The sequence below is a fragment of the Thamnophis sirtalis genome, unplaced genomic scaffold, assembly GCF_051295495.1.
Source record: "Thamnophis sirtalis isolate CommonGarterSnake01/CBP01778 unplaced genomic scaffold, rThaSir2_p1.2 scaffold_5, whole genome shotgun sequence".
Classification (NCBI taxonomy): Eukaryota; Metazoa; Chordata; class Lepidosauria; order Squamata; family Natricidae; genus Thamnophis; species Thamnophis sirtalis.
In genome coordinates this window covers 119,378,327-119,405,024 of record NW_028261385.1, presented here as the reverse complement: position 1 = coordinate 119,405,024, position 26,698 = coordinate 119,378,327, and the positions used below count along the sequence as shown (strand labels likewise).

The 26,698-nt window shown below is 36.8% G+C and overlaps 1 protein-coding gene across 8 annotated transcripts in view; it reads left to right on the top strand.

Moving 5' to 3' along the window:
• Positions 1–26,698, top strand: part of PAQR8 (progestin and adipoQ receptor family member 8) — a 37,379-nt gene that overhangs the window by 7,600 nt on the left and 3,081 nt on the right. For 5 of the 8 annotated variants that reach the window (XM_014053977.2, XM_014053973.2, XM_014053974.2 and 2 more), the window contains exon 2: positions 7,898–12,374. In XM_014053977.2, coding sequence (XP_013909452.1) covers positions 7,909–8,970 — 1,062 coding nt within the window. In that variant the 5' untranslated portion in view covers positions 7,898–7,908 and the 3' untranslated portion in view covers positions 8,971–12,374. Of the gene's footprint in view, positions 1–7,897; positions 12,375–14,852; positions 15,136–16,330; positions 16,579–17,459; positions 17,748–19,047; positions 19,198–20,215; positions 20,409–22,645; positions 22,867–23,696; positions 23,838–24,988; positions 25,203–26,126; positions 26,275–26,698 lie in introns of those variants that run through there. The other 3 variants (XM_087716756.1, XM_014053971.2, XM_014053972.2) reach the window with 3 other exon arrangements.

Below are 26,698 nucleotides of genomic sequence, written 5' to 3'. Positions count from 1 at the left end.
AATAGATATTGAATAATAGATATTTCTGCTCAGAAAACAGAAAACTATCAAAAACATAGAATGGAATGGAGTTATATTAGTATATTACTCTAACCTCCCTCCATCAGTGTGCTGTGATTGGAAAACTATGGTAAAATGATTCCCTCTGATTAGAAGCAAGGTGTCATAGTACCAAGCCAATTGGGTGACTTTTGGCCAATCACTTTCTCTTGGCCCAACCCACTTCACCAGATTGTTGTAGAGAAAGGAAGAGAAGGAAAATGTGTTGGATATATTTGCTGCTTTGAGTTATTTATAAAAATAATAACATTAAGATAAAACAAAAAAAAAACCAAATCAATCTCTTTTTTTTCACCTTACTCTAGTGCAGCGGTTCTCAACCTGTGGGTCATGACCCCTTTGGGGATCGAACAACCCTTTCACAGAGGTCGCCTAAGGCCATCGGAAAATACATATTTTCAATGGTCTTAGGAACCCAGAAACTTGCGTGCCAGTGTTTGGAGCCAGGGGAGCAGTGGCAGGGGTGGCGGGTGCTGCCTTGTGAAAGGGAGGGGCTACCTGACAGGAGTGGCAGCGCGAGAACAGCCAGCACCAGCCAATTGTGACATGAGAGGCACCGGCGGGTGAATCAGACAGCTGTGCTTGATGAGGGGAGGGGGGAGAATGGAGTGCATGAGTGCCGGCGAGGCAGCGCCCTGAGAGGTGGCCAGGCTGGGTTCAGTCTCCCAACTGCGAGTGGAGTGGAGGGGACACTGGGAAGAAGGAGCCGAGAACTGAGGCGAGAAGGATGGCGACGATGTCCCTTCAGTCCACAGCCGCTTCCTCCTCAGAGACTCATGTGGGCGCTCTACATCAGCTGGCTCCAGACGTTCGGGTTTTCACTTTTCTGTAAAAACCTCAATTCATTCACAAGGAGGCCCGCCTTCGTTTCCTTCCCGCGATATCTGAATGAATGAGTAGTTGGAAAACTTGGGAGTGAGAGGATTCCAGGAGTTTAGGGGCGGAGGGAAAAAAAGGTAGCTGTCACAAAACATCTTCAGCAGCTGCTTTGAAAAAAAATAAAGTGCTACATCTTTTTAGTTTTAAGTTTTAAGCTTCCATGCTTAGAATAGAATGGAATGGAATAGGAAAATGGAATGGGAATGGGAATAGGAATGAAATAGGAATAGCATGGAATAAAATAGAAGAGAAGAGAATGAAATAGGAGTAGAATGAAATAGAAATAGAAATGTTTATTGGTGAAGTGTGATAAGACACACAAGGAATTTGTCTCCAGTGCAATAAATCAGTGTACATATAAACAGCAAGAATAGATCATAGGTCATAATAATAGTTACAATCATTAGTTACAAACCATAAAGAACCAGTTGGACAAGATAAAAAACAGGAGAGGATATCCAACCTAGTACTGTATTTCTCTTTGACCCATTTTTTTTTTACTGTCTTCTCTGTTTTATTTTTATTTTGTTACCAACTGAAATGTTTCATGGACTTTTTGTAACAAGGTTAGAGGATATTATATTATATTATTATATTATATTATGTTATGTTATGTTATATTATATTATTATATTATTTTCATTAGCAAACCATTTCACAATATATAATTACATATTGTTTTTGTGATTAATCACTATGCTTTAATTATGTTCAATTTGTAATAATGAAAATATATCCTGCATATCAGATATTTAAATTACGATTCATAGCAGTAGCAAAATTACCGTTATGAAGTAGCAACGAAAATAATTTTATGGTTGGGGGTCACCAAAACATGAGGAACTGTATTAAAGGGTCGTGGCATTGGGAAGGTTGAGAACCACTGCTCTAGTGCCTTCCTTTTTGTGAAATCTTGGCTGTGAATGCTACACATTTGTGGTCTGGTTTGTTTTTCTGTTTGTATTCAAATTGTTAATTGAACTTGGACATCTCTCTGAAACAAGCCATTAATTTGAGATAGAACTAAGCATAATGCATAAATAAATAAATAAATAAATAAATAAATAAATAAATAAATGTGATGTACAGAAACATTTAACTAAAGTTTCTTCAACTGTTTCATCTATTGTTTTGTCAGTAATGAGAGTACAAAAGAGGGTAAGAGGAAAAATGGAAACTCCTCCTTGATTTCAGTCTATCTAGGGTAAAGCTAAGTGTATATAATTTGTTTTATTACACTGGTATTTTGATAATATAAAGAGCCTCATAAGTATATGAGAAAAAGAGACAGATGGATGCTCCTTAAAATAAATGCTGCAAGACAGTCTCTGATTTTTTTAAACTCAGCTTTTAATTAGGGTTAACATGACTATTAAAATTCCCCATGGCATTTTTTTTAATTTGAAGGGCGAAGAGTGTAGCAGAGGCAATCCTCTTAATATGTATTTGAAAGCAAGTCTTCCCACACTTTAGGAACTTTTAACATGTGGTCTCTGGGCCAGCCTCAGTATGTTATATGTGTGTGTGTGTATGTGTGTGTATATGTGTGTGTATGTGTGTGTGTGTGTATGTGTGTGTATATGTATGTATGTGTGTCTCTGTGTGTATATATGTGTGTGTGTATACATATGCATGCATGCATGCATGCATACATACATACATACATACATACATACATACATACATACATACATACATACATATATATATATATATATATATATATATATATATATATGCTCGTCTCGTTGTATTCGGGTCTTTTCCTGTGTAAGATTGAGATTGTCTTGGCAAGGTTTCGGCGAGGTCTCACTCACCATCCTCAGGCTGGTGTTTTTGGCTTAAAGCGTGGTCTGAGATGCCGTCTTTCTATAAATCTTGGTGTGTGTGTGTGAAGTGCTGGCGTTGTTTCAGTAAGTGGATTGATTGGCGGTGTGGCTGCATCATGATTGGTAGATTGGTGCTGATTGGTGCTGGCTGTGTGTCCATTGTTGTTTTGTGTTGTATCGGCCTGGGTGGTGGGTGGGGCTCGTTTGTTTACCAGGGCTGGTTTTCAGATGTCTGGCAGGCGGGAGGCATCGTCACATTTATTCATGTTGTGGGGGTGTTTCTCTATTTCGATAGCTTCCATAATTATTCTCTTGTTGAAGTGTTCAGTTTTGGAGATTAATTTGGTTCCTTCAAAATTAATTTCATGTCCTGTAGCTTTAAGGTGCTGGAAAAGGGAGTTAGTTTTTTCTTTTTTTCCTACTGTGTTCTTGTGTTCTGCGATGTGTGCATTTATTCTCCTGTTCATTTGTCCTATGTGTGTTGCAGGGCAGATTTTGCATTGTATTTCGGAGACTTCTTGGTGTTCTAGCTGGATCTTGTCTTTGGGGTTTCTTAAGATGTTGGCTATTAAGAGACGAGGTGGTGCAGTGGTTAGAGTGCAGTACTGCAGGCACTTCAGCTGACTGCTAACTGCAGTTCAGTGGTTCAAATCTCACCGGCTCAGGGTTGACTCAGCCTTCCATCATTCCGAGGTGGGTAAAATGAGGACCCAGACTGTGGGGGCAATATGCTGACTCTGTAAACCGCTTAGAGAGGGCTGAAAGCCCTATGAAGCGGTATATAAGTCTAACTGCTATTGCTATTGCTATTTTTTGGTCAGTGTTGAAGGCTGGTTGTTTGCTTCTAACCAACTTCCCTTTTTGGATGTTCTAATCTACAAAAAAAAAAATGGCTTCCTAGGACACACCATCTACCAGAAAAAAACACACACCAACCGCTACTTAAACGCACAATCCTATCACCACCCTGCACAGATCAACTCTGTAGCCAAGACCCTCATCTCCAGAACTAAATGCCTAGCCAACAAATACCACCTGAAAACTGAATTACACACTCTCACAAACATATTAATCTCCAACGGATTCCCAAGAAAAACAATTACCAACCTAATCCAAAGGGAGATTCCCCCCAAAACCCGGGACACAGAACAGGACAACGGCATCACTCTCCTCCCTTACATCAAAGGCACCACAGATAAAATCAGCAAAATTCTCCACAAACACAATATCAAGACAACCTTCAATACTGAGCAAATAATAGCCAACATTTTAAGAAACCCCAAAGACAAGATCCAGCTAGAAAACCAAGGAGTCTACAAAATACCATGCAAAATCTGCCCTGCAACATACATAGGACAAACAAACAAGAGAATAAATGCACAGCCACACAGCCAATCAATTCACTTACTGAAACAACGTCAGCACTCCACACACCCCCACCAAGATTTATAGAAAGACAGCATCTCTGACCACGCTTTAAGCCAAAAACACCAGCCTGAGGATGGCGAGTGAGACCTCGCCGAAACGTTGCCAAGACAATCTCAATCTTACATGGGAAAAGACCCGAATACAACAAGACCAGCATACCTACACCCGTGAAAATCTACTCTGTGTGTGTGTGTGTGTGTGTGTGTGTGTGTATTTTCTGCTTGCAAGGCTCCTAGCGTGGAGCTGAAAGGCAAAAGGGAAGCAGTATTTGGCATACCAGATGCTTTGACATAACACTTACTTATTTCCTTGGCTCAGCTGACAAGAGAGGAGAGCTTGTGGCTTAGGGGCTAATACAACTGCCTAACTTGTAAAAACAGCCCAGGTTCAAATCCCAGTAAGGGTATGGCTAGCTGATGAGAGCTAAATAGCTTGAAATAGATCTATACTAGTGTCCCTTTATTTATTTATCAGCACAAATGCAACACACACACACACGCACACACATTTTTTTTTGCTGATAAAACAAATGAAGGGATACTAGTATAGATCTATTTCAAGCTATTTAGCTCTTATCAACTAGCCATACCCGAGTAATCATGTCTGTTTGTTTTGTTCCTTTCTTAAGATCAGACATAAACCAAACTTGTGAGAATGATCCAGGCAAAAAGTGTCCCATATGCTATTATCCAAGAAGAATCTCCCATTGGGGCCAGTAGGTTTTCATGTATGTATATAGTTATGTAGAAAGATACTAATATTAATGGAAGAGATGTAGGAAATTGGGAGGAAGCTGAACTACGCTTTCCCACTCAAGTGTTAATGTCCTGATGAAATTGAGGACCAACTGCATTTATTAAAGGTAGAAAACAGCATTGTTTTCCAAGCTCATTTAGTACAGTATCACATCTAATTTGTTTTTTAATGCTGAATGAATGAAATTGGCTATATGGAAGGGGATTTATGCATTACAAAGCTTTAAAACAAATGGTTTAAAAATCATTGTGGGATTTCCTTTAATCTCTACAAGTAATATATGCTGACCTTTAAGACATGAAAGTAGAAAATCAGGCTAGCAGGTTAATAGCACTTGTCTTGGAATAACTGAAAGTAATCTGAGTTATTTGTATTGAACACTTTTTAATGGGGAATAGTGAGTTACAGTGTTATTGAAATAGATTATGTAGTCTTCCCATTTTAAGAAAGGTGGAATGGTTTTACTGAAATCCAATAATGAGATACTATTTGTGAATGTTTCAGAAAGGTACTTCCAGAGAATGAGGTCAGTGTAAAAAGCACTGAGATATTAGAGGTAATACAAGAATATCATACAACAATACGATCAGCCGAAATATTCTTATTTTCCAAATAAATGAACATATTTCTCTTAAGTATTCCTCATGGTTTTAGCCATATCATCTAGCACAATGATGGCGAACCTTTTTTGGCTCGTGTGCTACAAGGGGGGAAGCATAGGGGGGTCGTGCCACACCCATAATGCAATGCGTGACACTCCAGTGTGTATGCGTGCATTGAAAGGCACTCCCCCTCAGTGCGTATGTGTGCATGAGAGGCACTCCCCCTCATTTTCCCATGCTTTTTTCACCCTCCCCAGGCTCCAGAGGCTTATAAGTGCCTGAAGAGGGTGAAAACAGCGCCCCCCCCCCCGGAGGCCCTCTGAAGGTTTCAGGGACCTTCAGGAGGCTTCCCTGAAGCCTCCGAAGGGCAAAAAACGACCCTATAAGCAAACTGGAAGTAACTTACGGTTTGCTCGTAGGGTCGTTTTAAGCCCTCCGGAGGCTTCAGGGACCTTCAGGAGGCTTCCCTGAAGCCTCCAGAGGACTAAAAAGGACAGTGGTTTTTAGTCCTCCGGAGGCTTCAGGAAAGCCTCCTGAAGGTCTCTGAAGCCTCCGGAGTGCTTAAACCGTCCCTATGAGCAAACCCGAAGTCCTGGGTACTTGAGAGACCGCCTCCTGCCGATTACCTCCCAGAGACCCATTAGATCCCACAGACTAGGCCTCCTCCGAATTCCATCTGCCGGCCAATGCCGGCTGTCAACTACCCGGAGGAGGGCCTTCTCTGTGGCTGCTCCGGCCCTCTGGAACGATCTCCCCGTGGAGATTCGGACCCTCACTACCCTTCAGGCTTTCCGTAAAGCCGTTAAGACCTGGCTGTTCCAGCAGGCCTGGGGCTGCTGAGTTCCATCCCCACTCGAATTGGTTTGCTTGTTGAGACTTTTTAAATTGGTTTTGTATTGTTGTTTGTTTTTGTTTCCTTTCCTTTTGTATTGTTCCCCTTCCCTTCGGTTTTATTAGCCGCCCTGAGTCCCTCGGGAATAGGGCGGCATACAAGTTGAATAAAACCTAAAACCTAAACCATTCCCAAACTTCCAGTTTGCCTGTAGGGCCGTTTTTTTGCACTCCGGAGGCTTCACCCACCCCAGACTCTTGGGCCTGGGGAGGGTGAAAAATGTCTTTAAAAAAAGGCTGAACTCAGCCTTGCGTGCCCTGACAAATGGCTCCGCGTGCCACTTGTGGCACGCGTGCCATAGGTTCGCCATCCCGGATCTAGCATAATGCTTAAAACATAAGCTTTAGAAATACAAGAATCCGTCCTCCATGCTTGCCACTGAGATATGTGGCACAGCTATGACTTTATGTTTCTGAGACAGTCACATTAGTCATTGCTCCCGTCATTACTGACTCTGAAATTTAATACTTGGTTAGTAACCTATGCACTTTCCTAAATAGGGAATATTTGACGTAGGACCCAGGATATAGAATTCCGCAGTGATTTACTTGTATTGAATGTGCTAAACTTGATATTTCAATCTTCATATGTTGTTTCATTTTAGCTATCACCAAATGTATTCTTGACATTTAGGGATGCAACATTATTTTGGATTATTATTACATAATTACCACTATTATACCACTATAATAATTAACTAAGAATAGGATATTGATGATATAAACCCCACTATCTTTTGAAAGGAATTTTGGGAGGTGAATGTGGAAATAATTTGGGGCTACTGTGTTTGAAGACCCTTTATATCTCAACTCTTTATAGCGCTTTATAGCTCAACTCTTTCTCAGGCATTATTTTCTGATGGAAATAATTTTAATATACCTGCTGTTTTTCCCTGAATCAAAATTTACTAATAACTAATCTGCAGTACTTTTTTTGGTAGAACATTCACAAATGTAAATGTAATGATTTTTTGAAGATTTGTTTCTTAAAACTTTGTTGTGGACTTCAAATTATACAATTCCCAAATACATTAATTTCACAATGGTTGTAATGTATCCAAATATTCTTTTAGGAATCAAGTGACTTTAAAAAAATGGAATAACAATGCTAATTTTGATTAATAAATGGAAATAAACTTGTAAAAAGCAAGGAAGACAATAAGATTGATTTATGTTCATTTAAGATATGTCTGTAATACAACTCAACATGAAAGAAACCATTATGGATTAAGCATCTTTTTTTCTTTTTTTAAAATGGAAGCTGGGAATGCAGTTTTTGCTAATTGAGTCCCATCATACCATCCTTATTGCCACTTTCTTTCTCCAGTTGTTTGTCCAAAGGACTTGACTTTGAAAGTTACTCTAATCATGGTGACATATAGAGATTGTAAATATTTGCCTGTGTATTCTTCATTTTCCTTCTTAACATTGTTTACATTCTTATCACTTCAGGAATCATCTTAATGATGACGGCTATTCTGGAACGGATCAGCACCTTGTCCATCAGTGGACAACAGCTCCGTCAACTTCCTCAGCTCCTAGAAGAAGGTTTTCCCAAGATGCCTTGCACAGTTAAAGAATCTGATGTGCCCCAACTTTTCAGAGAACCCTATATCCAAGCTGGCTATCGCCCCACAGGTCAGGGTTGGCGCTATTATTTCTTCAGTCTTTTCCAAAAACATAACGAGGTTGTTAATGTTTGGACTCACCTTCTGGCTGCTTTGGCAGTGCTGCTGAGATTTAATATATTTGCTGAAGCAGAGAACTTGTCTCTAGAAATCCGCTCCTTACCCCTCTTCATCTTCGTCCTTTCCTCTGTTACATATCTGACATGCAGCCTCTTAGCTCATCTTTTGCAGTCCAAGTCAGAGATATCACACTATACTTTCTATTTTGTGGATTATGTTGGAGTCAGCATCTACCAATATGGAAGCGCCCTGGCCCATTTCTACTACAGCTCCGACCAAGCCTGGTATGACAAATTTTGGCTTTTCTTCTTGCCAGCAGCTGCTTTCTGTGGATGGCTCTCGTGTGCTGGCTGTTGCTATGCTAAGTACCGCTACCGGCGACCCTACCCCATCATGAGGAAAGTGTGTCAGGTGATCCCAGCGGGATTGGCATTCATCTTGGACATCAGTCCTGTGGCCCACCGTGTGATTATGTGCCACCTTGAAGGCTGTGAAGAGTTGGCTGCTTGGTATCACACCTTCCAGATACTTTTCTTCCTAGTCAGTGCTTATTTCTTTTCTTGTCCAGTTCCTGAAAAATATTTCCCTGGATCTTGTGATATTGTTGGACATGCCCATCAAATTTTTCACACCTTCCTTGCTATTTGCACACTCTCACAATTGGAAGCCATCTTCTTGGATTACAAGAACAGGCAAGATATCTTATTCAACCGACATGGATCTCTCTCCATCATCCTGTCTTGTGGCTCCTTTTTTGGCTTAGTTGCTTGCAGTGCTATCACTGCACTGTTATTGCAGCGCAAAATCAAGGAGGAGCTGGCCATGAAGGCATCCTGAGAGACTGACATAGAAACATGGTTCAGTCCTGATGTGCTTGAAGAAAAGTAGGAAGAGGGAAGTTTATTCAAGTACTGTATATAAGTAAATTAACCAAGTGGTTTTTCTTTCGAAATTATAAATCAACGAATTGATTTCAGGCAGGAACTAATTTATTAAATACACCTTATGCCCTAAACATTTTTACTAACTCTGCCTATTGCTGGGCAAAGGGCATTTAGGATACGATTGAAGAGTTATAAAGGTAGATTTTTCTAAATGGTCTTTTATTTATTTACAGAAATTTGTATTATATGAAAGAGGATACTAATCACTAACTAGAAGAGTAGAGGATATAGATTTGCACGTTTATAAAGCTCTTATCTCATTGGGAAATTGGAATTGTGTCTGGGTTATACTACTTCAGAATATAAACTAGGATGGGTTTCCATAAGAGAAAAAGATTTCTTCACACATTAGGTCAAAGTTCCTAATTTAGTAGTTTACATGTAGGGAATTTTTTTCATGTTAAATCATAAGGCTCATTATTTGCATCTGAAAGGATACATAGTAGTCATTTATGACTTTAGTGATGATTAGAGCAAAGATTATGGTGAAGGTTGACATAAATGTTGATAATCTCATTTGGTCCATTTCATTTTAGCTGTGGCTTTGATACCACTGGTATCTATACAACTCAAGAATCTTCCCCCGAGTTGTAAGCTTCAGAAATAGTATGGTGGTAGAATAACTGTCATAATTGTCACTGGTTAATTGGTAGTTGTCACCGGTTAATCATTCAAGCCCAGATTAGCTGAAGCAAAGAAGGGTAGAATTCTCAAAGGTAGCAGAACTAGTTTCTTCATGAGTTTTTTTATGATGTTAATAAAGAACTAATCATCTAAAAACATAGGACAAACAGTGCTATCATTGCTATCAAAATAGGATGCTATTTTCAAGGTTTATAGTGCCGTTCAAAGGCATTATTTTACCACTTTAACACTGATTTAGCAGCTATATCTAGTGTTATTCCTATTTGTTGTCCATAAAGCCTCTTCCTAATTCATTTCTGCATACCTTCACTCATATTATTGTCAAAATATTAGTTTTCCTGGTTCCTTCCTGATTTTAGGTATCATGTCACTCAAACAAAGCCATTTGGGACTTTTACAACCCGAATGTTATTTTGACAACTAAGATAAGGGAGTACTTCTTCCCTGTTTCAGCACCGTTAAATAATTAGAAGAGGAGAAGTTTTATTGTAAAAAAATATTACATGGACAAGTACCATGCCATAGTATACATTGTCCTAACCAGTTTTATTTGTGCTTTTTATCACTAGAAGTTCAGTTGTGTTGTGCTTTAAGTCTCATGTGGTATTTAACTATTAAACTTTTATTTCCTCTCTTCCAAACACAAACACCATATCCAAACAGTAATTGCAGCTGTGGAATGTTTTATTTATTTAATGTTGTTTCCTGTGAAATGTTATTTCCACATAGCAGACTAGCATATAATTTAAAGGAGTGTGCCAAACTTGGTTTCTGAGGGTGCTGGGAAGTGGAAATCATTTTGTACATGTGGACATTCATGACAATGAGTAACCCCATTTGCAGTCTGGTAATGGAACAGAATTCTAATTCTAATTTCCCATCTTATTCTCCTTAATGTGCAATATATCAGTTATCTAAGATGTCTAGATTTACACTTACTCAAATTTTGGTGAAAATTATTAACATATAGGTACAAAGATAAGTGCAGTCCAAGTTGGATTCAACAAAAATCATTAATAATAGTTTTTTTAAGTATTAGAAATGGGTCCAGTCACAAGAAATTTAAACCATTTTCTGCCAACATAAACACTGAAAATTTTTGTTAAGAATATATAAACTATAGGAAGAAAATAAGTCCATCAATTACATCTGATGGGCTGTATGAAAATTCTTAGTGATTTTATATCACCACCTAGTGGCATAATAAACTAAGATTTTTCTAATAGCTGGAATGGCTCTGAGAATTTTAATTAGGTTGGTAGTCAGCAGAGATACTTTTTATTAAGATGCTTCTAACTATAGTCAATAAATAGGCCATGCTTCTTTTTTCATAGAACATACTTTATTCTTACTGTGAACTAATTTGCATTATTTTCTGTAACTTCATAAATGATATCTTTGTTTCACAAGGAATTCTGATTGAACATGTATTTTATGCCTGTAACTTGGTTACTTACAAAGTGATATAGATTAAAAAGTTCAAGTTGCTCCAATTTAATCCATTGTAAAATGTATACTATAATCAGCATTAGTCAAACTGCAGAGATCCTGAAATATAATTTTAAATATGAAAGCACTCTTAGAATGTATGGCTGGTTAAGAAAAATTGCTGTGTACTAAGTTTCTTAAAATTCTCCTTCACACTTTTTCAGATATCTGCCTCTGATAATTCCCAGGTCCTTTTACTGCTAGTTCTGTATATGCACAAAATGTTATAATTAGGACTGATGAATCCAAGTGAATGTGTTATTATTAGAAACATGTGATAAATAAAAGGACTCCTTTTTAGCACGTTTCAAAGAGTTGGTTCAGAATGTGTAGGAAGGACACCTTTTCAAATAGTTAAAGCAGCCATGTCTTGAAAAAGGTTCATGTAGCTATTTCAAGAGCTAATCCTGACTGATTGTGCATACTTGTGCTTGCACAACCACTTTCCTTTATTCCCCGCAAGCCCAGTGATGCAGAGATCACATGGAGTACCCCTGAAGCAGCCACATGCCATTTTGAAACTTTAGAAAGCCTTATTGGTTTTACTTTAGTGTTACATGGTCTAAAGCAACTTTTTCTAATTATTGTTTTTTCATTCTAAAGTGGTATGATTTAGCTGGTTTTAGATTCTGAAAATTGAAGTCTAGAATACACAGAGAGCAGTAGGTTGGGCACTGCTAGTCTAGTATTAATAATAATAATTGCAGATACAATCCAAATTATTATTAGCGTTCCACCATTATGAACATTTCTTTAATAAAACTAGCCTTGCTATCTACAGGCTCATGCCTATTTTGCAGTTGTTAACTTCAGCTTTATTTGGATTTGACATCCAAACATTGTAGTAACTGACTTACATGTTATTTCCAATACTTCAAATAATATGTGGTGGTTTCAAGTGTGCCTTGAATGTTTATATCTTTCAGAGGCAGTTTTAAAAATATATATTTTAAGATAGGCATTATTTGTTACTAAAATGAAATTAGTTTTTTATTTTCTTTCTTTTTTAAAAAAGTGTTAGTTTTAGAATTATATAAACAATTTCTATATTAAATTCTTGAAATCTGCACTGTTGAGAACATTTGAAAAATTGTACTGTTTTATATAAACTTTTGAAGTGAAGAATGGAAAGAGGATATCTTAAGTAAAGTTTAAGAAATTGTTGTTTTATGTGAAATTTGTTAATATCAAAATGTTTATCAAAATATGGCTTCTGTATGATTTGCAAGATTAAGGGAGAATGTTAGTAAAAATTGTTTGGAGAAAACCTTGATGCTTCTGCAGACCTGGTCTGAATTTAATGCTTATATCACGTTAAAAATGCCATTTTCATTCAAGTTTCTGATAGATGTAATTATTACAACAGAGTACAAAGTAATATTGCCCTGTTTCCCCCTGTGGAGGCCTCAGAAATCAAATCAAAATCCATCAGAAAGTGTTAGAATTGAGTAAAAATATTCAGGTGAGCGACAATGATGTTTCCCTTTTGCATTAAACAATCTCAATGTGTTTGTAATAACAGAATATTCTTGTGGTTAAAGCAACCAGGAATGATTGAATTAGTATAGTTTAGAGATTTGCACAATGCACTGAATGTGCTAAACCATACTGGGTAGCTTTTTGCAGGACACTATCAACTATATTTTAGCTTAACATGTTGTGGAAACAAACACCCAAAGTGCCTTCATATTTCACATAATACCCACACGTCTAATTTTGTAGCAGGGCTATTGTAAGAGTTCAGTACATGTAACAATACATTAAAGACATAGATTTACTGTGGATATAAGGTTATCTCACTAATTTTTCCCTAAGGCAAGTATGCTTAGGTATGAAGCCTTTTCCCAACTAATGCCCAATTTTGTAATTTCCATACCAGGATTTGCCCTTGAAAAAAAAAGTAATTTTCTGCTAATTTTATTTTTTAATATTTTTCTCACTGTCCTGTGAGTGGAATAATCATCTTTATGCCTCTGAAAAACTGCAGGTTTTTCATAAATCATCCAAATGATAATCCATATAGATATACTTTCTGTGACTCAAAATGACTCCTCTCTTAAAGTTTTATGAATCCTGTGGGACACACAGTGACTAGTATGCAAAAATATTATATAACTCTAGTGCACAAATATTCTCCTGAACGCTCATCTAACAGTGTTTTATCTTTATTTAAAAATGGTTTTCTGTCAACTTCATTTTTTTCTTGAATATCTTTGTACATATTGCTGTGTGGACCAATATGTGTGAATCTAAAGATAATGACAAAATGGGGGTGAGTTCTGAGAGGAGATCATGGAAGGAGGAAATGAGCCTGCTATGCTCAATAATATTTGAGATCTTATATCATCCTGGACAAATGGTTTTTCAATCCTTTCTTGAAAACCTTCAGTGATGGTACCTCCACAACTCTAGGAGTCAAGCTGTTATGTTGATTAATTGTTCTGTCAGGAACTTTCTCCTTAGTTCCAGATTAGACATCTGGAGAAACTTCCTGATAGTGAGAACAATTAATCAATAGAAGAGCTTGCCTCCTGGAGTTGTGGCTGCACCATTGCTGGATGTTTTCAAAAAAGGATTTGACAACTCTTTGTGCAAGTTACTTGCCTTCTGTGTTCTCGTACATAATCTCTGTATAGAAGTCTTGCTATGCCTTCTTTCAATCTTTCTGGTTTTGCTGTAAGGGCACCTCTTCAGTTCTGGATTTTCTGATTTGATTTGTTGCTAGTCACATATGGATCTACAAGGTTTCAAGAAGGCTGTTTGTAGTGTTTGAGTTTTCTACCTCTTTTTTTTGTAAATTGTGATTTTTATGGAGATGAAACCTTAGTTTATAGCATCTTTGATTTAATCAAAGGACTCATGTTCAATAGAAAATAAGCATTTTACTCTCAAATTTCCAAAGTCTGTCCAGACATTACATCATTAAATGTAAATTGATGTGATACAATTTATATTATCTGAATAATTATACAAATGACATACATTGATATTATTGTAATGACATGCATTTAGATTCAGCAGACATTTAGGTTTACAGATATCCCCTTCCCCCAAATGATCCATTAATTCAAGTTTCACTATAGATAAATTACTGCATGGTAAATAGAAATTATATAGTATTCCATCTGGGAAAGATTTCTGAAAAGTGAAGGGCATGTTCAGATGCTAGCCTCTTTATTTTCCAAAATGGTCTGTAACACCATGCAAACAAGAAATAAGCAATGTTATTTTTCGCAAATTGCATCTGAAGAAAAAAAATGACATGGTAGAATATTGGAAGTAGGAAGCGAATACTGCATGTATGTAGTATTGCATACAGCGGACAATCAGAAAGGCTAATAGAGTTCTAAGAGAAACAAAGTCTCCCTAATATATATTCACATTCTTACCGTCCTAACTGCCCATGCACGTACTCTCCGCATGCGCCCCCAAACTGCGCCCGAGGTAAACTTTGCTGCATTGTATTAGGCTTAATTTCTCATGTCAATCCTCTACATAGGAGCAAAGCTGCAACTGCCGAGTCACAATAAAAGCAATTACAATAAAACCAAACTTCAAGCCAACTTTATATCCAGACATTTCTTTCCCTCAATCTAGCGCTACTGAAAGACAATACGACGGGGTGGGAGGATGAGATAATATAACAATACAGTCAACTCGAGCCAAAGTCAACCGCGGGCTGACGAAAAGCAGCACCTGAACCTACCAACCGAACTGAGCGCCTCGACCGCTACTGCGCAAGCGCCCTTAAAAAAAAAGAGAAAGGCCAACTGTTGATGGTTACCGAGGAAACGGCGTTGCTTAGTTACCGGTGATAGCGGATCCGTCCCTACCGAAGCCTTTCGCTGCTCGACCGTCCATCATGAGCCTTCAGCCGGTGCAAGGCTTGCCGCTTGTTCCAGGCTCGTCCTTTCGGGACCCGACGGTGAGGAAAAACTCCTGTTTTCTTTCCACATCACATTTCCTCCGAAATAGCTAGAGGTGTGGCTCGTTAGACTAATCGTCCCCCAGAGGCTCCCCTGAGTCTTGCGGACTTGGTCAAAGACTCCGATCGACGCCCTCCTTTAAGAGTGAGATACTTCATAAATAATCCCACCTTCCTGTCATTGATTGTGACAGCTCTAGGTCTTTAAAATATGGATTTGCGGTCTCTAAAAGGGCTTTCAAGCCATTTTGTTGTAGCCATCTGTATTTTTAAAAGTCAAAGCTCCAATATCAGAATTTTTTTAAACAAAAGTTACAGAAGGGCATAAAAACGTAAGAGAAAAACATTGAATAGCATACTTCCTTTTCAGCTCTTACTACCAAATATTAAAATGATTGAATGTTAGTGAATGTTTTTAATGTTTTTAATTTAATATTAAAGGTATCAGAGTATAAGATGTGATATGTCATCTTATGCAAACTCATACATCTCACCAATAAAGGAGAATATTTGTAGCTCAGGATTGAAACGAGGGGTCCTTGACCTTGGTTGTTTTCTTGCAGACGTCTGTGGCGATTCTCTGTCATCCAGGTCATGGTTGTTTCAAAGGAGCTCCCCCTACTTTTTTTCTTTTTTCTTTTGAAGAGGCAACTGGACGTTTTGGTTTTTCTTTGAAGATGTTTTGCTTGCCATCCAAGAAGCTTCTTCAACTCTATTTTCTTTCCCTCCAGATGTTTCATTATGTTGGGACTGATGATTGTTACGTATGTAAGAAAACAACCAAGCTCAGAAAGCACCAAGGAGTCCTCATACATCTCATTAAAATTTACATCAATATGTTAAATGTAGTCTTAAGAGTATTATTAAAGAGTATTATTAAAACATCAATATTCCTTTTATTTTTATTTTTTCTAAGTTAAAAATTAAAAAACATTTGAAACTCTATGGCCCTGAAAAGTTTAAACTGTTATGGAGGTTGTGAACTATTATTATTAAAATATAATCACATATTTTTGAGGAAAAAAATCCTTAATGTATTAAAAAAATTATTACTATATATATGGGAAGGTGATAAATAAAATTTAGCTTTAAAGACAAATATATTTGAGACAAGGCAATTGAAAAATAAATGTGTTATTTTAGATATATCTGTCTGGTCAGCATTTGAGTCTGTATTTTTGTTGTTGTTCTGTAGAAAACTGCTTTTCATCGTTCCCAAACTCTAGATTTCAAGAATGGTTTTGCCTTTAAGAAACTTCCAACTGTGGGGATAGGTGGAAATCGGCTTTATGTAAACCAATTGTCTCAAGCTGAACTTGATGAATTATCCAACAAGAGACCCACCTTAACTTATGGTGAACCTAAACAAGCCCCACCTGCAGATTTCATTCCAGCACACGTGGCTTTTGACAAAAAGGTATTTTCTCAAACATCTGATTTCAGGTACAGGTATTTATTGCAAAATTAAGTGTTTAAGATTAGCTGTTTATTTCTGATATCTGTTTGTCACCCCATGAAAGTAGTCCATATCAAGAAAGAAACTTTGAAAAGACTGCTGGGTCTCTCTTATTTGCACATTATAATCACGCTATAACTTATAGAGTTTCAGAGTTCTTTCTTCCTTTTTTATGATATACAGAATTAAAAATGTCTTTCTTAGACATTCTTTCTTTCTTTTTATATATTAATAGAAAATGACATTAAATATTTTGCTTTCCTTCACCATCATTATGTTTACTTTTCTTTATACTATCAATAGTTTATTTACATGTTTTAAGACTTGTAATGTAGAACCAGATTCAAGTATATCCTCTTCCTTGCAGCGCATCTCTGGGCCAGTCATTTGGTTTAGCCTACTTCATGGAGACAGAATGGATCAACATGAGCAACCTCCAAGTTATACCTTGGGAGTGGGGGAGGGGGATTGTAGGCAGCTTTAATTCTACAAAAATAAATGTGCCAAATTTAATATAAGTTGTTAATGCTATGTAAAGAGACTTCTGCTTCTACATTTAAAGTGACAATATTCTAAGTCCATAAACACTCTTATAGAAAATTAAAACATTTTATATTGGTTGTATTCTTGTCAGTCAAAAGTTACCATCGTAATAGTTTGCCATTGCTATTAGCTTGGTGCTAAATAGAAATTCCCTAGCTTCTATGAAGATAGTGCAGCTTTTTCTAAACTTACATTTAATATTAATAGAATATACAGTAATAGATTTCTGTCATTTGATGATCTCACACAGCATCAAGTGGGTTTCCTATCATTTTTATCCTTAATATAATTTTCCTTATATATGGGTTTGTTTGTTTTTTGCTAGGTGCTCAAATTTGATGGATACTTTCAAGAAGATGTTCCTATGTCTACAGAAGAGCATTTCCGCATTCGTCAAGTGGGCATTTATTACTATTTGGAAGATGATAGCATGTCTGTCATGGAGCCCATTGTTGAAAACTCAGGGATTCCTCAGGGCAAGTTCATCAAAAGACAGCGTTTGCCCAAAAATGATCGTGGGGATCATTATCATTGGAAAGATCTGAATCGAGGAATTAATATTACTATCTATGGCAAGACTTTCCGGATAGTTGACTGTGATCGATTTACCCAGGTACTGTAATCTTGATTGCTAATCTACAGCATTACAGTAATAAACTATTCCTACTGCAGTATTTAATATGAGGATAAAATAGTTTTAATTCTATAGTAAAACATATAATTTGGAGATAGAAATTTCCACCATAAGTAGCATTGTGTATATGTGATTTATTTTTAGAATTATGAAACATATTTTTACCCATGCTACATTATCAGTTGAGTTCTCATAATGGTTATTTTTGATTCTTGTACACTTTCACAGTAGTTTTAGTCATTTATTTCATTTACATTTGATTGAGATCTGTGTCTGTCTGCCTGTCCCTCTCTGGTTCTTGATAATATAGGAAGTCTGTTTTGAGAATAAAAACAATGGGATTGTTGTGGTCTGCCAGCAGCCTGTGGACTGGCAGCAGAGTTGGACAGTGGGGAGGTTGGGGAGGAACATGAGCCAGTCCTGGAGTCTGTGGAAGGCTCGGATGAGGGCTCTGCATTGGAGGCAGAGAAGGGCCCAGGGCCATCTGGTAGTTATGTGCTGGCTCCGGAGCCTCCAGAGTCTGACATCAGCGAGGCAGAAGAACTGTGTGAGCCTTTTCCCAGTGTGCGCATGTGCAGAGCTGCCAGAAGGCAAGAACAATTAAGAGAAAAAGGGCAACTTGGGAGTAAGGCTTGGAGATAATTGGCCCCTCCCATAAGACATAAAAGAGGAACAAACAAACATGAGCCTTTGCAGAAAGCAATTAGTTCATCTATTCGGTTTCAAGCTCTGAGAAGTTCTGTTTGTCTCTGTGCTACGTTTGCCCTTGCAAAACTAATTGGCAATTAGGTCTCTGGCAGTGTTTCAAGGGAGATAAAGGTGGGTGCTTATCAACATTACCCTGAAAGATTGCGGCAACTCCAGCAGACATCTGTCGGACTCTTCACAGATTGTTTGTGATCATTATGGGCTGTGAATGACCATAATTCACAGTCTTATAAATAAAAGAGGATTTTTGGGACTAAGATTGTGATTTTTGATTTCTCAGGAAGCCTAGGTCAGAACAGAGCTCTCTCAAAAAGAGCCTAAACTTCAGTTCATTCATAGAGTAGCATTTACTCAGTTTTAATAAGATTAATATAGCCATGGCAGATAAGGCAGTGCAGATTTTTTTGCAAGTTCTGAAGTTTCTTGCCTTATTTCATTAACATGGGAAGACATTTTTAGTATGCCCACCACAGATCGCAGTTTCATCCCCAAATGCAAGTTTAAGACAGTCTTGCTGTATGATTTCTTAGTGTGCTTATTTATATTTAACAATGTGTTTTCTGCTTTACAGACTTTTTTGGAAAGCCAAGGAATTGAAGTGAACCCGCCAGAGCAAATGATTTTTGATCCTTATATAGAGCTACGTAAAATGCCTCCACGTATGTATGTCACCCCCTCAGATTTTGATCAACTTAAGCAGTTTTTGGCATTTGACAAAAAGGTGAGCTTTAGGTTTGTTTCATAACCTACTTTTTGTGTATTCAAAACATTTTAACAACAAAATCTATTTCACAGTAAATAAAGCTGTGAAAAAGTAGGTAGCAAGTACAATTGTAAAACATACTTAAAGTGGGAGAAAATTAAATTGCATGGGCTATATAATTTGCATATATTTAGAGCATGCCAGAGGAGATGCTAAGAAATGCAGTGGTGAAACTCTGAGAGCCTCTTTATCAGTGATAGTAAAGCTGTGTAATTGCTGAGTGACTTTTCTCCTTTCATCTTCAAAGATAGTAAAGCTACTTTTCGTGAAGTTTACAAGTCATTTTACTTTTAGTAAAATTTCATAAATAGTAAAATTACAAATAGTTTTCATTTTACAGCAATTGGGACTGAAATTTATCTTGCTAAATGAAGTCATAAAGTGTAATGTCACATGATTGTGTCACTTAGCAACAGAAATCCCAGTGCTCTCAGATGCCATTATTAAGCAAATCACTGTGGGTTGTTAAGCAAGGACATTACATGGTTGCCTTTTGTGACCTTCTGCTGACTTCCCCATTGACTTTACTTGTAGGAAGTCAGCAAAGGTCACAAACTAGGGTGCTGCAACGTAATTGCAAACCAGGTATCAAGTCTTCAGTTTATGATCACATGACTGTGGGAATGTAATGCTGTCCATAAGTATGGATTGGTCATACCTACCACTCATTTAGTGCCATCATAAAGTTTGAATGGTCACTGAACAAATGCTTGTTAAATGAGGACCATCATTTCTCTCCAAACCCATATGAATCTGCAGTTAATAGATTTAATCAGTGGCTTGCTATTTTATGTTGTTTTGTTGAAGATTCAATGTGACTGTCTTTCTTGTCTTAACTATAATTGTAAGAAACTGTAATTGTAAGGATTTTGTCCTCATTAAGTTGTGATTCACTTTGACTGTGAGACATCATGCTTATACGAGAAAAGTTTCTATTCTTCCATGATGAGAATGAACCCTTCAATTTTTTTCCCAGGTTCTTCGTTTTTATGCCATTTGGGATGACACTTGGAACATGTTTGGTGAAAGCCGGAGATTTATTATCCACTACTACTTGGCAGATGACACAGTGGAGGTGCGGGAAGTTCATGAACGAAATGATGGCAGAGATCCTTTCCCAGTGCTGATAAGACGCCAGCGCCTGCCCAAAGTTTTTTGGGAGAAGAAAGGTACTAACTTTCTCTGGTTGACAATTCTAGGATTTATATATATATATATATATATATATATATATATATATATATATATATATATGTATATGTATATGTATATGTATATGTATATGTATATGTATATGTATATGTATATGTATATGTATATGTATATGTATATGTATATGTATATGTATATGTATATGTATATGTATATGTATATGTATATGTATGTATGTATGTATGTATGTATGTTAGTTAGTTATATTATATTTGTGCTGATAAATAAATAAAGGGAGACTAGTATAGATCTATTTCAAGCTATTTAGCTCTCATCAGCTAGCCATACCCTTACTGGGATTCGAACCTGTGCTGTATTGCATCTTAGGCAGATGTGTTAACCACTAAGCCACAGAATTCGACTCGTTATCAGCTGAGCCGGGGTGATAGGTATCTATTTAGAGATACAACCTCCGGTATGCCCAAATATGGGAGGAAGTTCACTACTTCCATTCTCTCGTCACATCGGCTCGTCACAAGAGATATATATATATATGTATATATGTATGTATGTATGTATGTATGTATGTATGCATGCATGCATGCATGCATGCATATATGTTTATTTATTTATCAGCACAAATACAACACAAATGTAACAAAGGCAACAGTAAAAATATTGGGTTTCTGTCTGGATGGTCTCTTGTGACGAGCCGATAGACAGAGAAAGGAAGCAGTAGGCTTCCTCCCATATTTGGGCATACCAGGGGTTGTGACACTAAATGCATACATACATACATACATACATACATACATACTCCTAGAATATAGGATAATCTGTATATAAATAAAAAGTTTAGTGTCTTCAAGATCTTCATACAAATATTTTATATATAATATGAATCTATTAACATTTGCTACACAAAGTATACAATATGGAAATCAGCTGTAACAAGATAAGGAATGCATATATTTTCAGAGAGGCTGATATACTAAAATTAGTAAAATAAAAGTGCATTTATTTAGTCAGTCAGATGCACTACTGAAATACTATTTTCTAATTATACTCTTTATAAAAGAAAACTGAAATGAACCCATGCTTGCCTTTCTTAAAGTTAATGCAGCTTTTTCAGATGCTGCCTAAATGATATTTGGCAATATATTCTCAGATGCTATGGAAATAAGGCCCATAATAATACATAAAACCAAATGTCTTAAAAATGTGAGCAAGCCAAGGAAGAACTGTCATTGCATTTTCCAGTGTCTAAATACCGTATTTTTCGGAGTATAAGACGCACCAAGGTTTTGAAGAGGCAAATTAAAAAAAAAGTAGATAGGTAGATAGAGGGATAGAGAGAGAGAGTGAGGGAGAAATACAGTAGGTAGGGAGGGAGGGAGAGAGTAGGTAGTTAGGTAGGTAGGTAGGTAGGTAGGTAGGTAGGTAGGTTGAGGGATAGAGAGAGAGAAATAGAAAGAGAGAGAGAAATACAGTAGATAGGTAGGCAGAGAGAAAGAGTAGGTAGGTAGGTAGATGTTTCCAGGTGTATTTATCCATGTGCTGGAGAAGGAAATCGCTGACAATCTACAGCACCTAACTTTGTTCCTGCTGGCACAGTACTTGATCAGTGTAATTCTCATCAATCAGTTAAAGAGCTTTCCAAAAGGAAAAAAAAAAGTTTTGCACTATGCAAACCTCCCCAAAACAGCCAGTTTTTCACAAATAAATAAAAAAGGCATGTATAGCCTTTGGGGGGGGGGGCTTGCAGAGTGCTCTTGGGGGGAGACGGGGGGCAAAAAATGAGCAAAAAACGGCCCGTTTTTCATGAATAAATAAAAGGCATGAATAGCCTTGGGGGGGGGGCAAAAAATGAACAAAAACCGGCCCATTTTTCACAAAAACGGACCCATTTTTCATCGAAAAAACTGCATGCATAGCCTTATGGAGGCTTATGGAGTGCTGCTGGGGACTGGGGGGCAAAAGTCAGCCTATTTTTTGCTTATTTTTGCCCTCCCCAGCCTCCAGGAGCTTTCTGAAAGCCTTCATAAGGCTATGCACGGCCATTTTGGTGAAGGGGCAGGGCTTCAGGAGGCAAAAAACCGCTGTATTTGATGTATAAGGCGCACCCAGATTTTCAGCCTCTTTTTTGAAGAAAAAAGGTGCGTCTTATACTCCAAAAAATACGGTATGTTTTCATTAGGAATAAACAGCAGCAATGGAAATCTTACTAAACTGCCTTTTTGTTTGTTCTTGCAAGACACCTTCCCAACCTGTGTGCTGGAGATTTCTGATCAGGAGGTCTTAGAATGGTTTACAGCTAAAGATTTTGCAGTTGGCAAACCCACTACTCTACTTGGACGTACTTTTTTCATCTATGACTGTGATGAGTTCACACGACAATTCTATCAGGATAAATTTGGCATCACTGACTTCCAAGCAGTTGATGTAAAGAAGCCACTCCCAGAGGAAATCAAGCAGGTAAAGGGGGAAAACAAAGAAGCTGCAAAAGAGGGCAGTTTTTAATTAAAGGGCAAGGAAATGGAGGTCAGAACATGAAATAGGATTGAGAAGAAGGACTGACAAGCAGTGGAAATGAGAGTTGCTAGAGAAATTCCAAAAAGCAAGTCAGTCTTCATAGACACAAAGAATAGAAGTACTAGGAAGCATCACGTATATTAAGTCAAAGTATTACTGTTGATTCACTTGTTAATGGATAAAAGTTTCAAAATACACAGTAGAGAGTTTAACTGACTATGATGACAAAGATTGCTTTTCAAATGTTATTATTTATTTAGAAATAAGTAAAAATGTAGTGGAAGTTAAAAACAGGTAGGAAGTTCAGATATGAATTCAGCTAGACTATGTTTTTTATTATCCCTTCTCTTTTCAAACGAACATTTTTTTTTGCTTTTTTTTACCCTCTTCAAATGCAGTTCTTCTGGATGGACGAATGATTGGAGATGAACATTTCATTTGCATCTGTCCCTTTAATAAAACTTCCAGATTTATTAGAAAATAAACAATTCTACATTGGATTGTTTTTGTCAGTAACTAGAGAGCTGAGATGAACAGAAACATGTCAATGCTATTGCCTAGGAACAGAATCTCCTAGTTATAAACAGTGTCTTACCCATCCCATTTCTGCTTTTACTGATGCTTCACAATAGAGTACAGTAATATTTTTTTAATTTAAATTTATTTTAAAATATATTTTTTAAAACTTTTAAACAGGTCATTTTACAATATTGTGAGTGAAGTTTCATGGTTCAATATTGTAATTTTTTTTCCTTGGCTTATTTTATCTACAGATAATTCCTCCCTACAATGGTTATGGTTTCCTTGAAGACTCTCTTCAAAACTGTTTCAGTTTGATTCCACAACCCCCTAGGAAAAATATTATTAAAATGCTAGAGAATGACCACAAAATTTTGCGCTATGCTGTTAGAATGGTGAGTTGTCATGATTTACAGTTTTCAGAGTGATAATTGAGTTGGGGATTAGAAGTTCTTCTTTTAATTTTATCTCCAGAGGTTAAGGTCCAAGGAGTAAAAATTTCAGTGTAATAAGAAGTATTCATATATACGAGTTTTTAATTTAAACAATTGATGACTTTGACAACCTGATGAAATTGCTGAAAGAAGGTCAATCTATAATAATATATAAACTCTAACTCTATTTCTCGCAAGTCGATGAAAAATAGAAGCAGATATTAAAATATTATATCAAAATAGTCTTTCAATTCAAAGCACTATGGATACATAGAATCTGATTAAACTTGAGAATTTTCAAACTGTAATGGAAAACACATGTCTATTTATGTATACAGTGTAGTTTCCCTTGGCTGGTTGAGGATATCTATTGGAGCTCTACATTTAGTTCTCAGTTTAAATAACTGAGTAGTAGTCCTTTTTTGTTGCTTTCATTTTGGAACACCAATTATTTTATTACTGTAAGATTGTATTTCAGAAGGTTTTCAGTAGTGAGAGCAACTATAATGTGTATAAAACCAGAAACAAGATAAAAGATAGATGTCCTATCAAAGAAATTAGTTTCCATTAAATACTCAGGCCCTTCACACGGTATAGGAGCTTGATTAAATCATAAATTACAGAGGATCCAGCAGTGTGGTGTGACTACTAAATAGGGTAATGAAGTCTTAAGCTGTATTAACAGAATTATAAAGTCCAGAAAATTGCAGAACAAAATATGTTTAAATATTAGAAGACATTTCTTTTGACTCAGAGCTATTTAACAGGAAAACAATTTCCCTTTACTCAGAGGTGGCAGGATCTCCTTCAATGGAGATATTTAAGCAGAGGTTAAATAGGCATCTTCATGGAGAGTGATGTAAATGTAATTTGCTTTGAACAGAGAATACATGACCTCTAAGGACATTACCTGATTTATGATTTGAACAATTTGAATAATGATTCAATTGGCTATTCAGCTGCTTTTTACACAATGGATTCATTCAGTATGACTGAGAATTCTGGGAGTTTCAGTACCTTCAAGAAGATGTCATGTTATGAATAGCCAAACATGAACAAGCCCTTTAAGCACAGCATATTTTGCAACTTACATTTGACCTTAATCTGTCCAGGAATCCTCAAACCCTGATGACAGCAAGAGACATTTCGTCCTCTCCTATTGCCTCGCTACTGACATGATAAGCATTTATGAACCACCTGTGCGCAATTCGGGAATTATTGGTGGCAAGTACCTATGCAAAACCAGAATCCCAAAGCCAGGATATTCTACAGACGATCCTGTTTATTATGAACCTGCCGACTTAACCATAGGCGCTATGATAGAAGGTAATAGAAAGATGGAGTATAAATATTTTAGAAGTGAATATTTTGGCACATATTCATTCTTCATTCTATATTTTTTGCCTAAGAAATAATGTTTTTCTCTGTTAAAATTATTCAAAAGAATATAGCATAGAGAATTATGAAATTTGCAGCAAAAACAAGCTAGATAAATTTTCTCCAATCCCCCTTAGGCACTGTTGAGCTATTTGAACTGTAAAGTTCACAAGTGACATATCTTTTCAGGTTAGTTACTGACAAATAAACAAAGTACTAAGAAATGGCAGAGGTAAAACATATTGTTAGTCCTCTTACAGCTTATTCCTATAGCCATACACAATTTCCTCAGATCAGAATAGAAATAAAAATGTTGATAGAAAATTGCTGTAGTTACACCTTTCTTATCCTGTTTTGGCAGTTATGACTAGCTTATTTCACGTTTTCCTTCAGTTGCTTTGCACAAAAACAAAAAATAGGTTGTTGAGCTGCAAGTTTAGTTACAACCTTTTACTTCTTAGACTGCAGGCTTGTTGTTCTAAGGAAATAGCCAGTCATCTATGGTGAGGATAGTTCCATACCATCTTTTCAATTTATAAAGCTTCAAGATTTTACCAATGCAATTCAATGGCATATTGATACTTTCCAGTTTTCTATTTTTCATGTTTTCCCTGCATCACTGAAAAGGTTTGAAATAAGTACATTATGCTATTGCTAGGTTTAAAGCATCTTTGGGTGCTTTTTAAAATCTCTAAATATTCAGCTTTGTCTCTCCGCCAATGTTGCTACATCACCACTGGTGTTGTTGAGAATTTGAAAGGCTGAAAAATGTGCACCATCCCCACCTCTAAAAAAGTTGCACAAGTTTAATCTATATTTCTGGAACTAGCAGATAGTTGGTCATGATAATGACAGATTGTCTCTTTTATGCAGTGTTTGGCCACAGGTTCATTATTGTGGATGCAGATAATTATGTGTTGAATTATATGGAAAGCAATTTGGAAAGCTTCCCAGCATCTGTTGTGCAGTCTATGAGAAATCATTTTGCACCCCGCAGGGCAGCAATAGAGGAACTAAAGAGGTGAGCACTTGAAGAAAATATCCATAGAAAATGTTCCATAACTAATATTAATTATGCTGATTCAGCAGCTTTTGGTCTGAGGATGATGGAAGATATTCCCTTTTCATAATCACAGACAATAAATCAATATCTATTATCACTTTACCTTCAAACATCACAAATAGTCACAACTTTCATAAAGAGAGTGTAAGCCTCTATGGGCCCTTTCCAGTTACCAGAGAATAGTATCAGGAAAGGGTACTTGCTTTCATCCTCCACCAAAGATGCACATGGTTGGTTATTATGAGAAAAATAATTCTGGACATGATAAAACTATTCACATTTTCTTTCAAGTTCCTAGATGAGTTAACTATCTTTGTAGATGATGTTCAATCAGATTGAATAAATCTAAAATAACCAGTACTGAAACATTTGTCACTACTAC